At 39.5% G+C, this 17,413-nt stretch overlaps 2 protein-coding genes across 6 annotated transcripts in view; one reads left to right on the top strand and one right to left on the bottom strand.

Annotated features, from left to right (window-relative positions):
* The first annotated feature begins 2,519 nt into the window (after positions 1-2,519).
* Positions 2,520-10,858, top strand: prg4b (proteoglycan 4b). 2 transcript variants are annotated; one of them, XM_023293932.3, is made up of 15 exons: positions 2,520-2,749; positions 2,873-2,951; positions 3,293-3,409; positions 3,687-3,809; positions 4,230-4,310; positions 4,425-4,484; positions 5,096-5,143; positions 5,245-5,517; positions 5,821-6,480; positions 6,988-7,074; positions 8,105-8,241; positions 8,376-8,532; positions 8,662-8,769; positions 9,158-9,286; positions 10,320-10,858. In XM_023293932.3, exons 2-15 carry the CDS (start codon positions 2,885-2,887, stop codon positions 10,427-10,429), a joined length of 2,157 nt encoding a protein of 718 aa, XP_023149700.1. In that variant the 5' UTR covers positions 2,520-2,749; positions 2,873-2,884; the 3' UTR covers positions 10,430-10,858. The 2 variants fall into 2 exon arrangements, with proteins under 2 accessions (XP_023149700.1, XP_023149701.1); XM_023293933.3 differs by lacking the exon at positions 4,230-4,310 and having other exon boundaries at positions 2,521-2,749.
* The window catches only part of tprb (translocated promoter region b, nuclear basket protein), a 25,125-nt gene continuing 18,170 nt past the window's right edge, over positions 10,459-17,413 (bottom strand). For 3 of the 4 annotated variants that reach the window (XM_023293929.3, XM_023293930.3, XM_055014540.1), the window contains exons 41-51: positions 17,229-17,384; positions 14,660-14,777; positions 13,729-13,889; positions 13,515-13,574; positions 13,308-13,399; positions 12,965-13,074; positions 12,741-12,839; positions 12,393-12,549; positions 12,065-12,186; positions 11,877-11,972; positions 10,459-10,745 (exon numbers count right to left, since the gene is read on the bottom strand). In XM_023293929.3, coding sequence (XP_023149697.2) covers positions 10,696-10,745; positions 11,877-11,972; positions 12,065-12,186; positions 12,393-12,549; positions 12,741-12,839; positions 12,965-13,074; positions 13,308-13,399; positions 13,515-13,574; positions 13,729-13,889; positions 14,660-14,777; positions 17,229-17,384 — 1,221 coding nt within the window. In that variant the 3' untranslated portion in view covers positions 10,459-10,695. The remainder of the gene's footprint in view (positions 10,746-11,876; positions 11,973-12,064; positions 12,187-12,392; positions 12,550-12,740; positions 12,840-12,964; positions 13,075-13,307; positions 13,400-13,514; positions 13,575-13,728; positions 13,890-14,659; positions 14,778-17,228; positions 17,385-17,413) is intronic. The other variant, XM_023293931.3, reaches the window with a different exon arrangement.

Genomic DNA, 17,413 nt, shown 5'->3' with positions numbered 1-17,413 from the left:
GGGGCATGCTGAGTGTACTTTCTGAACTTTCATCTCCACAGTGTGGCACGTCCTGCTCTAAGTTTTTCAGATTAATATGATATGGGCCGGATGCATTCCGTTTTCAGAATGTTATAGTGGGGAAAGTGCTGTGTGGGTTTTTCCTGTAGCGTCTGTGTTTACCTGACTGTTTGGTTGGCCGAGTCATTTCAGCCAGATCCTGTTATTGTTATTGCCTTGACACAAGTGTACTAATGAGCAGTTTTCCTCTAATTGGACCATGACAGGATGGGAAAATACCAGACGCATGATATGGTCCATCAACACTCCCAACCACAAAACACCCACAGTGCAGACAAGCCCAAAATTTTAAAAATACATCAACACAGTAATCAGTCTTGCATATTACGAAGGATCCTGTTTGTTGTTGTTTGTGCAATGATAAAACCTATAGTAATCCTATAAACTTAGAGAGGAATCACAGCTAAATGTGGTAAATCTAGAGAGGCCCTGTTATAAAGTCTTAAGAGCATATAAATACACTGTTTAAAGTATAATTATTACGATTACCAGCTACCTCATAGTTTCCAACATGGAGATCAGAATCCTTCCAAGAGGATCCTGGATAAATCTGAGAGCTCATGAGATGGAACAAGTGAAGCAGGATGTTCAGAAAGATTGTTATGCTTCATTTAATTTTGTTTTTATGAATTACTGGATCATTCTGTTCCATTCAGACTTTGAAAACAATTTAAGAGAAGCAAAGAAAGAAACAAAATCAGTCTTTGGTTGAACCGAGATACAAACTGCTGTGAGATCCCTGTAGCGCATTTAAGAGGTTCAGAAGCCAGAGAGGCTGGAAAACCAGTGAATCAACTCATCCTTGTTTGTGTATTATGATCTCAGCTTTGAAGACCCCCTCTGTTGAAAATACCTTGTCCACATGTCCACTTGGTGTTTATGCTGGGAGACAGATCATGAGTGAAATAAGTAGTCATGTTTGTGACCTTGAGACTACTGTGTACTGGTGACAATCTCAAAAACACAGGTTCAGAGTTTTGGGTTTCATATGGAACAAACTAAGGAACCAATCCTGTCTACTTGTCAGGTGGAGCTTTCTGTACCATTATTCTTTTTCAAAATCGGTTTCTGGATTGAACATGTATGACTGAATTATTCTAACAATGCAATGGACTAGCTTTACAGAGTGAAACAAAGTCGTATGTGAGCTGTGGACATCATTGATCTGCACATTCTATAAGAAGGCAATGGTGTAGAGAATCACATCGAAGCCATTTTGAGACAGAATAGGAATATTTTCCTGGAAAAATTTACACCAAATTACATACAGTACTGTTCAAAAGTTTGGGGTCATCCAGGCAATTTCATGTTTTCCATGGAAACTAATTGCACAAGGGTTTTCTAATCATCAGTTAGCCTTTTAGCACCATTAGCTAACACAATATAGCATTAGAACACAGGAGTGATGGTTGCTGGAAATGTCCCTCTGTACCTCTATGTAGATATTCCATTAAAAATCAGCTGTTTCCAGATAGAATAGTCATTTACTACATTAACAATGTCTAGACTGTATTGACCCCAAACTCTTGAAGGATAGTGTACATATATTCCCACATTAGGACAGTCACAATATCAGATTTTCACTACACAATTATCACGGACAAAATAAATAAACATAATGTAATAGAAAATGTGAAAAAAAAAATTACTGTCCATGCTCATACTATGGGTCAGACTCATCTTTACTTTGTTTATTGTGTTTAATCTCTTTTGGGCAAACAAATTACAGTCAAAATACAAGTACAAAAGGTACAAAAAATGCTTTTCTTTCAAAAATAAGGACATTTCTAAGTGACCCCAAACTTTTAAACGGTAGTGTATGTAACTCTGATACACATGACATGAGCTTTGTGGTGTTTGATCAGTGACCATAGAGGGACTTTAGAACAAGAGCAGCCATGTATGCTTGTTATCAGCTTTGGACATCCTGTAAAGTCTTTATTTAACAGTACAAAGACACTTTCTGCCCACTGACAAAATAGCATTTTATCTTATTGATATTATATTTTATAGTATTTTATTTGAGTAGCCAAAAAACACAGCTGTCAACCTGAAATTATTGACATGCAGCCTATGTAAAAGCATAAAATTAGCTTTTATCCTCAAGCTACAATTTAATACGTGTTAAATGAAAAATATAATAAATATATTGTTTGCTGTATATAGTGCAAATGCAAGCAGTGATTATATGTTTTCTTATTTTAAAATGGCCCCAAGGAAGAGTAGCTGTTGCTAAGGTTGCAACTAACAGGAATCCAAAAAAAGAATTCAACCTTAAAGAAGTAGAAAGAAAAGACTTGACCTCAGCTAAGTGGGTTGACTGTCCATATGGTATTGATCTAATAAACCTCAAAACTCTGGCATGAAGTTAAAGTGTCCAGTTCTCCCATTTGTGACTGAACAGCGAGTCCCCGCCGCTGTTTTTTTTTTCTTCTTTTGCTCGGAAGTGTGTAAAGTCAGCCGTCTGTCTGGCACAGATGTGTGCTGATGTGCTTCCAGCTGTTTGTGGGGAATGGTGATGTCTGGACCTGTGGTCTGGACTAGAGGACCCTCCCTGCAGCCTGTGAGATCATCACACTTTTAATTAGACCGGATCTGCCAATTAACAGGAGGTGGACGGACTCTGGCAGGCTTTTAAAAGCAGAGTGAGTCCAAGCATGAGCAGTGTTCAGACAGAGGCTCACACGAGGTAGGTTACAGCTAAACTTCTATATGATGATGTTTTGGATCAAGACTGTCAGTCATGAATATAGAATCAGTGACGCCATAATGTGATTTATTTATTGTTCATGTGTCTTGTGTTCCGTTTCAGATTTACAGCAGGATGTCTTCCACAGCATTTTACACTGTTATTCTGCTGGCTTGTGCTTTGAAATTTAGTGCTAGTCAGAGTGAGTATAATTTATGTTACATTTGTATTGCATAGAGAAACATTTAATATAATTATTTTCTTTAATATCCTGTGCCAGAAATGTATTTTTGTGAAAGGTTTTTCCTAGAATGTAGCAAATGTTTTCTGTGTTTGTACTCGCTCATGTTTGCTCTGTTAATAATTATTTACTAGAGAGGGAACCTAAGGAGACACTATGTTTTCTGCTTAAGAAATCAATTTTTGTCTCTTTTGTGCAGACTGTGTCCTTCAGCAGACATGTTAACAGCACAGATGGGATCTTATTGTTCTACTTTCTGTCTTTCTCTGACTTTTTTTTCCTTTTTATGCCTTTCATAATAGCAAGCTGCAAAGGTCGATGTGGTGCTGAGTACTACAGGGGTTACATGTGCCAGTGTGACTATAACTGCCTCGCTTATGGAGAGTGCTGCAGAGACTTTGAATCTCAGTGCACCACAAGTGAGGCTTTTTTAAAAATATCTTTTCTTCCATAGAAACTTGATTTTGTGTTGCTGAATATAATTTTTTCACAAATAGACTGTAGTTTTCAAGTCAATCTATGACAGATATTTCAAAATTACACATTTTTTCCTTGCTGAGAGCAACATTTCATACGTTTTGAATTTTCCTTATAAATGACCATTCTTGCACTTGATGATGCAGTTTGTCAAATATATTTGTAGTCTCACTGTGTCCACGCCTGTTGTGTTGAGCCTGCTGTGTTTGTGTGCAACAGAAAACTCATGTCTCGGTCGATGTGGAGAACCTTTTAAGAGAGGCCGGCTGTGCAGCTGTGACCCTGACTGTGTGAAGTACAAGCAGTGTTGTCCAGATTACAAACTCCACTGTGATGCAGAAGGTAACCAACACATTCAGCCCTGTTGTATGTGTTTTTGCTGCATGTTAATCACTACAGATTTCCTTTACAGATGTATGCCCATCATAAAAGTAGTCATACATCTCAAATGTAGTGTATGATGTTTGGCGGTTATTTGATACATGATCTTTGAATGTAGTATTGATGGCTGTATGTTAAAATCAGTCTAATTATGCCAAACTGAGACTAGTAGATGTGCTACAGACTTTATGACCTGTGCATGACAGGTGGGAGATTAGAGAATCTATCTGACACGACAAATTAGTCATGATAAGACGGCCTGCATGTCCACCACCAGCATGCACAGCAGCATGTACAGCAGTACAACCATAGCATGCAGTGACCTGCACCCATGCATTGGGTTAAAGTTGACAATATTTTCTGTCTTGGCAATTACCACAGAAGAAATCAGTGGATCATCCAGTGCAACAGCACCAGTGAAGACTAATTCATGCGATAATATAAATAATAACAAACCCAAAGGTATAGTTTTCTTGGCAAAGGTTTTTCTTATTGCATTTTCAGTAATTAGGATTTAACGCAAATAGCTGTTTACAAAGCTATCCTGCTAATGTATATGCATGAATATTCCCACAGAACCAACTCTGAATGATGCAACGGAGCAACCTTCTACATTCAGCGAAGGAAACGATGCAGGTGAATGTATGCTTTTGGAAAATTAAATCATGAAGCGTATACAAAACTTTTTTTCCCACTTGATTCCAATAACAGAAACCAATGCTGTTCAAATGTCACCCAGAATGTTTTAGATTACATAATGGCTATTATAAGCTCAAGCAGTGGATCTAATAAGGCGTATGTTAGGAAGACTGCAGAAGGATGTTTATGGTTGGCTTCCACTCTGTGGCTGTGTCACGATGGTTTGCTTTGGGGGCCAAGTCTCAACAGAACAAGCCAAGAGCATCAATGTCAGGCCAAAGGAAACACAAGGAAGCAGTGTTGTCATGAGTGGACTGTGTGTAGGAGGGCTGGGCACAGGCTCAGTCACAAGAGAGGAAAGCAAAAAACGAAGCCAGGAAGGTTGACAGAACATTTTTCTTCAGGTTTTTAAAAAATTATCGTGTAGTTTTCTTTCAACCGTTTAATGGGTGGAAATACTTTTGCACCTTTAGTCAGAGTCAGGGAAAGAAATGCCAGGATATTTCTCTCAAATGCAGGAAAAATTAAATAGTCTTGATTATCACATTTGTGTTAACACAACCGATTAGGAACATTTATATTATGTGATCTTGCCTTATTTGCCACAGATGACTATGTGATTCCTCCAGACGGTCTAACAGATGAACTCAGCGATGGTGAGCATTGATGTCTCTGGATCATAAATCTAACAAAGCTCCTTCCCAGTCAAGTTTTATGAGTGTGCATACCTCTTCTCACCATGGTCACATTGTTGTAGATACTAACAGCAAGATCTATCCGGTTGATGACTTTTCCAACAATGGAGTGGAGGAGCTGGAGGCAAGTCCAATCCCAGAGACTAGCAGTGGTTATGGACCCACTACAGCTGACCTGCTGAGTCAAGGTTCTACTGATCCCACTGCGGTTACAGACACTATGGAGTTCACTACAGAGCCAGTTACAGTCCTTTCTCAAACAGAGACTCCTCCAGATGATGCTGACCTCTTCACCCTTGACAACACAACTGGAGAAGCTCCAACAGAGAGCACAGGTGTGTAATAAATGGTGTTATATAGGCGTTATGTACTGTTTACTATACTTGTTTGTGCAATGAATGTTTGTACTGTAAAGTGGTATTTTACAGGTTTAAATAGCTCAATGGAATATGGAAGTTATCGCCCATGTTTCTGTGAATGATAAATATTTTTGTTAAGGTGATGCACAATTGAGTATACACTATTTAATGTATGTAATGTATGAAGATATCTGCGTTCAGTAATGTTTCATCACTCATTATATTCTGTTCATGCTGCTGAGTTTATCAGAGTTTATTATCATGTTTGTCAACCTCCAGATGCCAGTGATTTTACCAGCTCCCCTGATGTAGGAACAGCTCCTCCTCAGCCAACAACAGCAGCTGATGCTGATTCCACTCAACCCACTGCAACCTCAGAACCCCAAACCGAACCTTCGACACCAACCAGCATCCCAGAGCTCGAGACAGAAGGGCAGTCAGAAATACCACCTACAGATGCAGTCTTTCCTTCTGAAGAGCCAGAGGCCACAACCGTTCCCTTCAGCACCGTCCCTGACCCTTCAACTCTGGACTCAACAGCCACTCCAGAGGAAACCACTTCAAACCCCAACACTGAGGACAACTCCGGCGACGTCACAACCAGCCCTCCGTCCTCTCTGGCAGACGTTGAAGATGATTCCACCAACATTTCTCCAGAGGGATCAGAGCTCGATGCTGCAACGACCGACCTCCCCTCGTCCACAACTGCAGTGCAGGATGACACCACAGATGATGTTCCACCAGAGATAACCACTGCTGATCCGCTAAAGGTCACTCCAAAGCCCACTAATCCTCCAACATCTGAACCCACCACTAAACCTCAGGACAAACCAGACCCATACAAACCCCTGCCAGATAAACCCACCTCCAAGCCTGAGACGAAGCCCCTGGATGTTGAGCAAACCTCAAACATAGAGGATACAAGAGGTTTCCAAGGAGGTAAGACATGTTCTAATCATCGATGCAGATCTTTAACACATCATACATAGAAAAAAAAAAACCTTTAAGACACATTTTTTGATTCGGAGAGGGGAAATTTCAACATAGGTATGGAATTTTCCATCCTGTGGGCTCTTCAAAAATCCAATTTATTTTTACGTGGCTGACATTCTTGCAGAGATGGAGGATTGTAGATTTCTCAGCCTAGTTTTATGAAGTTAATTGTTTCCTCATTATGCCTCTGGGTGAACAGACAAATGTTACGTGACAGCGGTGGCAGCTTTCTCACATTCTAAATGAATGCAAGAGCTCTCTGAAATTGAAAATCAAGCTCAGGTACTTTAAAGAATGGAAAAAAGACTGTTGACAATGTGAGAAAAGTCCCTGCAACTCCTGGAGCAGAAAATTCCACTGAACACCCACAAAACCAGCCTGCGATAGCATGTTTTTTTATTGCTTGTTTATCCAAACAGATGTTTTCCTCCAAAATGTGCTTTTTCTTCCCAGATGACAGCAACGATACAAACCTGTGCAGTGGGCGGCCAGTCGGTGCCGTCACCACCCTGAGGAACGGAACAGTAGCTGTGTTCAGAGGTTAGTGGCAGGCAGCTGTAGAATAGCTGATTTACATACAGGAGAGCAGGCATGGAAATAAAGTAGATTTACCCAGGAAACTCTGAAGATGGAAACCTTTGTACTTCGCGGCATTAACTGACAACTATAGTGACTAGTTGCTTTTAAAATTAAGAAAACAATATTACTATTAGCTGTCAGTTGTTCAACCAAAGAGGGATTTCATTTAACCAGTTTAAAATGATACAACGGAATGAGCAGATCTTCACACTGATGTCAGAACTGTGAATGTACACAGCAGAATTTTGATTTGTATGTTTTTCTACCCCCAAAATCATCATACATCCCCATGTACACTACCGGTCAAAAGTTAGGACACATTCCCATTCAGTTCTTTTTATTTATTTGTATTATTTTCTACATTGTAGATTAATACTGAATATTAACACTTTTTTGTTTACAACATAACTCCATATGTATTGTTTTATAGTTTTGATGTCTACAGTATTAATCTACAATGTATAAAATAATTTAATAGAAAACATTGAATGAGAAGTTGTGTCCAAACCTTTGACTGGTAGTGTACATTAGGTTAATCTTGTGACCTGTAGATGGGACCAGGCCCCTAGTTTGGGAACTGCTGGATTAAACTGTCAATAGTTAAAATTAGCTCCACTACAACCAGGTACAATAATAGCACGTAGTTCACACTGTACCTTTACATCACTACTGTTTATATAAGTAATGTTTATCTCTAATGGAGTATTTTTACATGTTGGATTTGTACTTTTTACTTAAGAACCCGACACCAATTCAAGAAGACTGATAATTAGTATTTGGAATCAATATATATATATATAATATATACATCTTCTTGTCAACATTTTGAAATTTGTTGGAATTTTGTTTAAATTAAGTGCATTAAGAAATGTATATATTTTACAGAACTGATTTTCAAAAGTAATGATAGTTGAAAAATGCTAATATCCGATTTGATGATCGTTACTTCCAATAGCTGGTAGATCCCTAATATGGATGTTACTTTTCTCAGGTCACTACTTCTGGTTTCTGGATAGAAACAGAGTTCCAGGTCCGGCTCGAGGCATCACACAGGTGTGGGGCGTCCCGTCCCCCGTCGACACTGTGTTTACCCGCTGCAACTGCCAGGGCAAAACGTACATTTTCAAGGTAAACTGACTTTGAGCGATTTCAGTTTGTGAACCTGGTTCTTCTCTGATGAAACCATCTCATATTTCTGCTACAGGTACATTACAGTTGGATGAGGTTGAGCTGTTTTGCTTTGTTCTACATTCTGCTCACAGGGAAACCAGTACTGGAGATTTGAAAATGACGCTTTAGACCCTGGGTATCCAAAAGCTGTTTCTACAGGCTTTGATGGGCTGCGTGGCCACATCACAGCTGCTCTGTCGGTACCTCAGCACCAGACGAGGAGAGAGTCTGTCTACTTCTTCAAGAGAGGTGATGAAATGAGTCAAGTTTTTCAAACAAAAAGGAGTGTAATTCTTTATTTCTCTCACTGCTTTTGGGTTATATATATCTTTTCAGTACTGAGTATGATGCTAATGCTCTGGATTCTGGTTCTTCCAGGGGGATATGTCCAGAAATATTCATACCAGTTTGGCACCAGTCCAACATGTAGCAGGAAGCCTCAATACGCCATTTACACAATCCGTAACCGGGTGGTTCGACAAGCAGGTAATTTAAGACAAGAAATTTGTATTTCAAATGTTTTGTGTGGTGAAAATTCAGATTAGGTAGAGTTTTATAAACGTGTGTTCTGGATGTTTGGCTGAAACACGTTTTGTTTGAGTTGCAACACATGCAGTTCCCTGAAAAAGTGAGTCATGGTTTGGTGGAAGGACGAGGGCACTGCTTGTAAATAACTGACAAGTGGAAACAAACGGCCTGTGTGTGGTTTATGGCAGCACCACTGCGCAAGTGTTGGGAGTTTTCTCAGAAAATATCAAAAACAAAGTCTATTAAATGTATAAAGAGTTCAACTGAAAGAACACTAGTCAAACAGGGCATCAAACATCCAGTTTGGTTTAGATGCAGTTTCTACATTTGATTGTTTTGCTCTCAGTGTCTGTTTTAGAGCCGGCCATCAACATCCGGACGACCTGGAGAGGCTTCCCCTCCACCATCACAGCTGCTGTGTCCATCCCCAACAACAGAGAACCAGAGGGATACAAATACTACGTCTTCTCCAGAAGTAAGTCATCAATACATGCTCTCATCTCACCTCACCTTCTCTTTCAACAGATTTGTCAATTAAGTAGTTAAAAAAAAAATCTGCCCAGTTTCAATCAATAAACTGTATTTAACAACTGAAGAATTCTGATTTGCCTTAAAATCTATCCATTCTTCAAACTGAGCATCAAATTCACATCATTATCTTATTCACTACTTTTTATATAACTGACTGATAGTTGGACTAAGGTTTATTCTAAAGTAAGCAGTAAAATGAGATATCATACGCCTCATTATCATTCCTTTGTGTCGTCACCGTAATTTTACGGTCGATTTAGTTTTACCGATCCTGGCTGACTTTCTCCAAAACAAGCTGGTTTAAAACACACTTTGCAATGCATAAATCTATTTCCAGATCTTAAATAAAAGCTGCAGAGGTGTTTAAGTAGGGATTGTGGTTTCCCTTCAGTTCTTTGTTAACAAAATGTCCTTGGTCAACTTCAAAAGTACAAATTGTCCTCTTTTCTGTCAGCAGAAAGCTGTTAACCTCATTCACATCACGTCTCAAATGAGGACCATGTGTGTGTTCGGGTGGGGTCCTGGACACATGTAAAGATCATTAAGGGTGGTGTCTATTCACCTACAGCTCAAATGCATTATAAAACACAACTGGCAAAAGGTTCCAGTAAGGTTCAGACCACGGTAAAATGTTCCATCTCAATGATACCAATAGTTTGGAAATAACTGGAGTTCCTGAGTAAAAGGAAAGAAACAGATCACACAGTTTAAAGCCTACAGTGTGTGTGACTTGTCAGGAGGGTTTACTGTCTAGCCATTTACGTCACTCACAAAACACAACAGCAGTCCTGTCGTGGTCGACAGCTGCCCAAGTGAATGTCTTAAAAACTTAAAAGTCAAGAGTGTAGGAAACAAGACTGCGTTATGCCAAATTTGTGTTCACTAAAATGGAAACTGAATGAAAAACACTCTAAACACCATTCATGAATGTAAATGCTACATAAACGCACCAACTAACCCTTCTGCTTCTTTTGCAGCAAAATCCTACAATGTGAGGATGAATGGTGAACGTCCTGTCATCGCTGCTCCTAAAGCCAACACTGCACCTCAGTCCAACGACATCTTCAAATGCCCAAAGAAAGTCTGACTGAAAAAAATCTGCCTTTCATGCCAAAGTCACTACAATTTTAAATTTTATTATATCCTTCTTAAAACACACTGCTTCAGCTTGGACTGTAATTACAAAAAGGTACTTTCCAAAGACATAGAAAAAACCAAACCCAAACAAAAGAAAACAACAAGCTTCAGAATAAGTGAACATTTTCAAGACTGAAGAGTGATAATAAATGTGTGATGTGTTTCTGACGGGAATGATGAGCTGTCTGGTTACAGTGGTCGAGTCTGATCAGTGGTTCATCTTGCGAATCGTCTCCCATGTATACCTCGAGAAGGAAAGGCTTGACCTAAAGAGGTGAAAAACATATTTTTAGACAAGTCTACTATACTGATGTAAAAATTCTTTACAGTGACTTTACAAACTGTGTTCATGAATAAACATTAAATGTATGATAATGTTTCCCATTTCTCTTTTCATCATTAAGAATGTAATTATAATAGATAAAATGCATTAAGTCTTGTGTTAGTGGGACATCAGAAATACAAAAAGTGTCTTTCCAAAGCTTTGTGCACGTTAAAATAATCTTTTTCTACAACATGGAAGTTAGTCAACATTTGAAATCAGAAGAAGTTGCTTCTAAATGTTTGGCCTGAAGTGTCGATAAATCAGTTTAAGATGATTTAGTGCAACAACTATTTTTAATTTATTAAAGAGCAATAATACTAAATGATTTTAGACACTTGAGATGAAATCTGCAATTTTACATGCGATTAACAATAAGGATGGAGTGTTAAAACATTTGTGGAAGCCTGCATTTTATTTAAATGACACATTGCAAAACCTTCACAGACAATCTAAATGTCTGATATGTGGTTGATTTTAATGTGAAAATATAAATGTAGATTAAAAAAAGCTATTAATTCCAGCATGTTGCCTGTTCTGAGCAGACTATCGGTTATGTCAGACAAGACAGGTGTAAATGTGAAGAGCATGTGCAACGACACAATGTCGACATTTTGCATTTTACAACCCTTCTCATGGTTATATGTTCAATCAAACTGTGTAGTTTACCAGAGCATGAGGAGAACTGTGGCAACAAAGTTGTTGTTCGCAGCTTTTAATCTGCTGCTGCTATTTGTATTCTGGTAGATTGTAGCTCAGCCCCATCACCAACTACTCCTTTTTGTAGTCACAATATCTGGATTCAAATAACATCAGCTAAGGCTGGGAGATATTTGTAATTTATCGGTTAAAAAAAATAGGCAGGGTAACATTACTATAAACACTGAGGAGATTTTGAGTCTTTCTTTGATGCTTTTTATTTTATTATTAAGTCATTCTGACCGGCTCTAACATTGAGTTGGAAAATTCTGAGGCACATTGAGGCTCTGAGCCTAGTTTTTCGTGGACCTGATTAACAGCACTGATCAGTATCACAACCACAAATAATCTGTTAGTGTCTTGTTTTAAACATTACCTCCTCTCTTCATGCGGCCACCTCGGCTCTCCGGCCAGCGCTGCAGCTGTCTGCTGGGTCCAGGTCGAGAAGGTTTAGGTGGAGCACTGCTTGTATCTATAAAAACAACACAGTAATCAGAACAAACACTCTTTAAGATAAACTAAAAGTGAAATTTGATGACATATTCCAGTGAGGCTACACAGTACCTGCAGAGCTGGAGGAAGGCTCCTGGCTGGTGGAGGGGATGCTGGCCTTGTCTGACGGCTGGCTTGGCTCCTCCATATCACCCTGAGACACCACTGGATCCACTGACACTTCAGCACTGGGCCTGAACAGACACATCAACAAACAAAATGGGATCTCAAATTATGTCAACAACATTCAAAGTCACGTTTACAAACCTGCTAACTCTTCCAGTGGGAAGCATTTGTGTATGTGACTAAGCTATTAAGATTAACAGCGGAAATAAAGTCACAAAAATAATTTTAAAAAAAACAAACTTACTGACAAACTGCTGAGAGGAGTGAGACTCACCTATCAGTGTCTGGCTCCAGGAAGACGTCGTCTCTCTCCTCCCCGGTACCGGCTGCTCCTGGCACGACCAGGCCTGGTGTGGATGTGCTTACTGTGGGAACCGACTGTGAGGCGTGCTCTGTTGTGTCGGACTGAGCAACCTCTGAGAAGACTGTCACTGGAAGAGAAGAACATGAAATCAAAATACACACTGACTATGCTGTCAGAATTCCCAAATTTGAAAGTCTTCCCCCAGTCTACAATGTTCAGAAAATACAGATGGTGTTGAATGTTGATAAAAAGAGAGGGTGTACACATAACAACAAACTGTTCCCTTCATACCAGACTGACAGGGAGATGGACTGATACCTGGTGCTGCAACTTGTAGGGGTGTAGTGGGAACGCTGCGCCCACCAGATTCCTCCTCATGAGTTGCTAAGAACAAAGGACTTTCATACATCCCAAGACCTACAAAGAAAAGATTTTGGCGTATTATGATAGTGTAATAGTTGAGGTGCAGAGCAAATAACTACAGCTTCCACAGCTTGGTCCTGTGTTCTCTGAAAAAGAACTTTAATAGAGTGGTAGATTACCTCCTTGTGAGGCAAGCTGTCCTAGGTCAGAGTGTGAGGAGGAGCTGGTCTGTGGCATGTCCTCTGAAGGACCAAACCTGAAGCGAGGCACTCCAGCCACTTGGGGAGAACTGACAAACAAAAGAAACAAAGACGAGTCACATGGCCATATGGTGAAATAATCCCAACACAGTTTAGTTTGTCTATATGTTTACATCAATTTGCAAATGACTTCATAAAATGCTCCACTGTTTGTTTTTTAAACAAAGAAGATATTTGCAAATCTGATCTGTGGTCATAGATTATGAACATGAGAGCAGGGCTCTTTTTCTTTCAACTGACCCTAGGGAGGCTCCGTACTTACTGAATGGCCTGGTCAAAACCATCAGAGCGGTGAGGCACCACCAGTGTGGGAGTGCTGGGAACCATCCTGTCATCCTCGTCAAAGAAGTGCTGCTGCAGAGGGAGAGAGGGCAGAAAAGGGTCAAAAACACACCAGTAGAACTGTGGCTCTTTCATTTGAATAAAGTACATAATTACTGGAAATTCACAGGTTTCCAGTGTAACTTACAGCACTGCCTGGCATCCCTGGAGTTAGTCTGCCCACTGACTGACGACGAACTGGGATCCGCTGTAAACGGAATTTTACACAACCGCTTAAAATCACATTAAAGGCCATTTCTACTGGGAAAACACATCTTTAAAGAGTAGTAGTAGGTATCAAAAGTAGCAACTATCAAAAAATAGTTATCTCTCTACAACGAAAGATTAGTCTTTCTACATACCTGAACCTGAGCGGGGGGCCCCAGTTCTGATGTTGGGGCAGGGTGGATGTTCAGGCGGGGCGGCAGCTGATGCATTGGTCTCCGTGGTGACTGGGGCATGCGTGTACCAGAACTTGTGATTGGTTGTTCTGTAGAAAAGGCCTCCATGGTGCTGGCCTCAACTAAAACAATATGAAAAGGTTCACATACACAGAGGAAGACAAATACATTGGTCCAGCGCAATAAGAAGTGTGAACAAAACTAGTTATTGAATCTATATTGAATTAAAGCATCTAAGACGCAGAGCAAAACTCATGCTTAAAATATTTCCTGCAAGCATAAACAAATTGTTAAAGTGGGAGAAAGTCTGATTTGAGGGAAGATGAGCACTGAACATAAAAAAGTAAATTTATGGATTAGCTTGAACAGAACTAAAAATGTGTAAAACACAAAGCTTAAAAAAAAGTGTTTCATAGACAAATGTAGAATATCTAAAATGAGAATAACATACTGGTATTAACATGGTAGAAATAGTTTCTGATGTAAAATAAGGACTGTTGTGTAAAAAGGAAAAATAAATATTTCAGCTGAGTTGCACTGCTTTCTACTCTAGTGTTTAGTTCGAAGAAACTATCTGGTCTCCATTTGTTTTATTTATTTAGTAATTTTATCTGTCCGATTGAAACCAACATGTACATTCTTCTAACCATTTATGGTTAAGACCCCTGTTACCATACAGGGCTTCAACATAAACAAAATAACTTGAATCATTTTGTATTTTTAAGGTGAAGCCTCTGTTTGAAAATGTCTCATTTGGCCACTCCCGTTCCCGTCAGACAGACAACATTATTACATCTTTCCTAGTCATCGTAAAGTGTCAGATAACTAATTGGATGGCGGGACAGTTTGTGAGCACATGTGGAGAATCTGAGGTAGATCTACGTATGCGCACTTGACAGGGTTTCCTGGATCTTACAGCTGGATGTCTGGGAATCTGCTGGCCTCTGGGTGGAGTCAGACGCCCCCAGACTCTCCTCTGTCTCAGTGCCCGGATCGGTTACATCAGCTCCCTGAGAAAGGAAAGAACAAAAGAAAATAATAAAGTTAAATGAGTGGTAAAAGACATCAAAGACCCTGAATAGAATTTTAAAAAGTTTGACAGGGTGAAAAAAAACAAAAAGAAGCTGAGAATAAAAGGTAAAGTGAAGAATGGCAGTAAAGGGAAAATCAGGAGTGGACTGCTGGGAGATGAAGTAGGGTATGGGATGGTTCCCACACACCGTGAATGCCAGGTTATACTGGCAGAGTAACACGTGCAGATTATCATTCATTTTCTCCCTATATGGAACAAAGATGCCCTTTAGAAAAGGTAAAACGATCTGGGTAAAAACATACATACACTTCCATTTATATGGGACTAAAATGTTGAGGAACCACACAGAAACCACACAGACAAACCAGAATCAGACACAATCATCAGTTTGTCGTTTTAAAGCTTTCTCTGATAATTAATTACATTTCAATTTCAAGCTCAGAATACTCAGAGCTCAGAGCCCAGGAGATTTGTTGGCTTGTCTGTACTGCTGTTTATTAAAACAGCTTTTAAAGCTAATACACAAAGTCAATTGGGAATAATTAGTTGTAACCAAAAAAATAAAAAATATTTTCTTTCTGCAAAATATTATTTTACTTTGTTTCCCAATATTGTTAGTTTCCAGCCTGACAAAAGAGACTACAAACAAACAAACCAAAAAAGATGGCAGAAAATTAAATAATCATGAAGCAGACAGACAATAAAATGTAAAAATAAAGCATAGTGCTGGTTTGACGACAGCTTCACGCAACACTTCAGCAGATTTGTCAGCTAACTGAAAGTAAATAAAATTCACGTAACACAGTAACACATTAATCCACTCTGTTGCACCTCCGAAGTGTCATCTTTTTTCCTGACTCTGTATGTGGGAGTACAAACCAGGTAACACACATAATTAAGGTTCTCTGGGTTCAAATTTCATTATAGAAGTAACTCAAAATTTGAGTAGTACACCAGTGCAGCGTTATTTTTTTTCCAATGTCATTATTCAGTGATCATCATCTCTGATTTATATTGTCTTTTTTTAAATGTTTTGTCTTTTTTGGCCTTTTATTGGATAGGTGTAGTGAAAGACAGACAGGAAACGGGGGAGAAGAGTCGGGGGAAAACTTGCAGCAAAGGGCCACTTGCGGGACCCGAACCCGGGACGCCGCGCCGGGGACCAGGCCCCGTACATGGGCCACCCGCCCAACCCGCCGAGCCACACGGGCACCCTTATATTGTCTTTTTTAAACCTTCGACCCAAGTACAGAATCAACAAAAAAAAGATAAAAAAGTAAAAGAAAAGTAAAAGAAAAACTGGTTATCACATGGAAACAACTGTCTTCGATACATATAAAATGCTTCATATTCAGAGGTGACAACGGTGGTCTGACAATATGCTTCTTCATTCTAAAAACATTTTGAACACAGTGTTTGGTTTGGTATTAGACTTCTTGCAGTATATGTGGGATCGCAGGATTTACTGAACAGAACAGCCCATTCATGTCTATGAACAAAATGTAGTGAAGGAGCGGTGCATCAGTTGTTTACTGGCTGTATCATGATAGTAGCATGGGCCTTTAAAATGAGGGCCGGAGGGTTGAACGGTTAATTTAAATATATAGTACAATGTCCAAACTACAGGAACTGCAATCTTTTAATAAAGGTAAAATGTGTCACAATATGCCATTTGAAATGCTGCTCTGTGTTGCTACAGAGATGCAACAGCCTACAAATCAAATTTTCAAGATGGAAGTGAACATTACTTACGTGGTACAGACCGCTGGAAAAATTGCATCATTTAATTATTTTTCCCCAGTGGCAAAAGAAAAAAACTACAATTTCCAGTAAAACTGTGACTCAAATTGCAATCACTATTACTGTGAAAATAATTTCGATACGATTTTTCTTACATATCAGTTAGCCCTACTAAACACAAGCTGTTGCACCTCTAGTGACACCTACAGTTTCTATTCAGCTGCTCGGTAATTAACAACTGCCTTCAAAAGTAATACATTAATTGTTTAAAGTCCAAACCCCCCACACAAACGCTTGGGTAAGATTTATGGATACCTCACTTCAAATACACTCTAACCTTTCAACTTTACACGCATGCAGATTACCAGTAATAGTAAATTAATTGTCCCTTTGCAGACACTGATTCATCCCACTGAATACGTACAACCAAGACAAGAGCAAAAGGTAAACAAGAAAAGTCAACACAGGCACAGCTTGCACACAGACAGAAAGTTACGACACGGGTAAAATGCAAGTGACAGTGGAAATGAGACAGTGTGGAAAAACTGAGTGTATGAGCTGGAAACGGAGCGTAAATCTCTAACTGGAAGCGTGGGAAGGGTTAACATTGTGAACGTTATGTGAACAACCAATTATAAAAGGTCAAACTTGGAACTGTGAGTATATTACGTGTCATAGTTAATCAAACCTCTGTGTCGTCTCCTTCATAGGCCTCGTTGCCATCTCCGCTCCCCTCGTTACTGTCCTCTCCTTCCTCCCCCATTCCCCCATCGTCGTCCTCCTCGTCTTCTTCATCTTCCTCCTCCTCCTCTTCATCGTCCTCTTCTTCCTCTTCATCATAGTCCTACAATAAAAAATGGTCAAATCAGAATG

Source organism: Amphiprion ocellaris, chromosome 2 (genome assembly GCF_022539595.1).
Source record: "Amphiprion ocellaris isolate individual 3 ecotype Okinawa chromosome 2, ASM2253959v1, whole genome shotgun sequence".
In the NCBI taxonomy this organism is placed as follows: domain Eukaryota; kingdom Metazoa; phylum Chordata; class Actinopteri; family Pomacentridae; genus Amphiprion; species Amphiprion ocellaris.
Note: the sequence above shows the minus strand (reverse complement) of the source record. Positions and strands in the feature narration are given on the sequence as shown.

Excerpts from the sequence above, each read along its gene's own strand:
- prg4b (XM_023293932.3), top strand. The coding sequence starts at position 2,885 with ATGTCTTCCACAGCATTTTACACTGTTATTCTGCTGGCTTGTGCTTTG. Across the intron at positions 3,810-4,229 it reads ACTCCACTGTGATGCAGAAG|AAGAAATCAGTGGATCATCC; the intron begins GTAACCAACACA and ends CAATTACCACAG. Across the intron at positions 5,144-5,244 it reads AACAGATGAACTCAGCGATG|ATACTAACAGCAAGATCTAT; the intron begins GTGAGCATTGAT and ends ACATTGTTGTAG.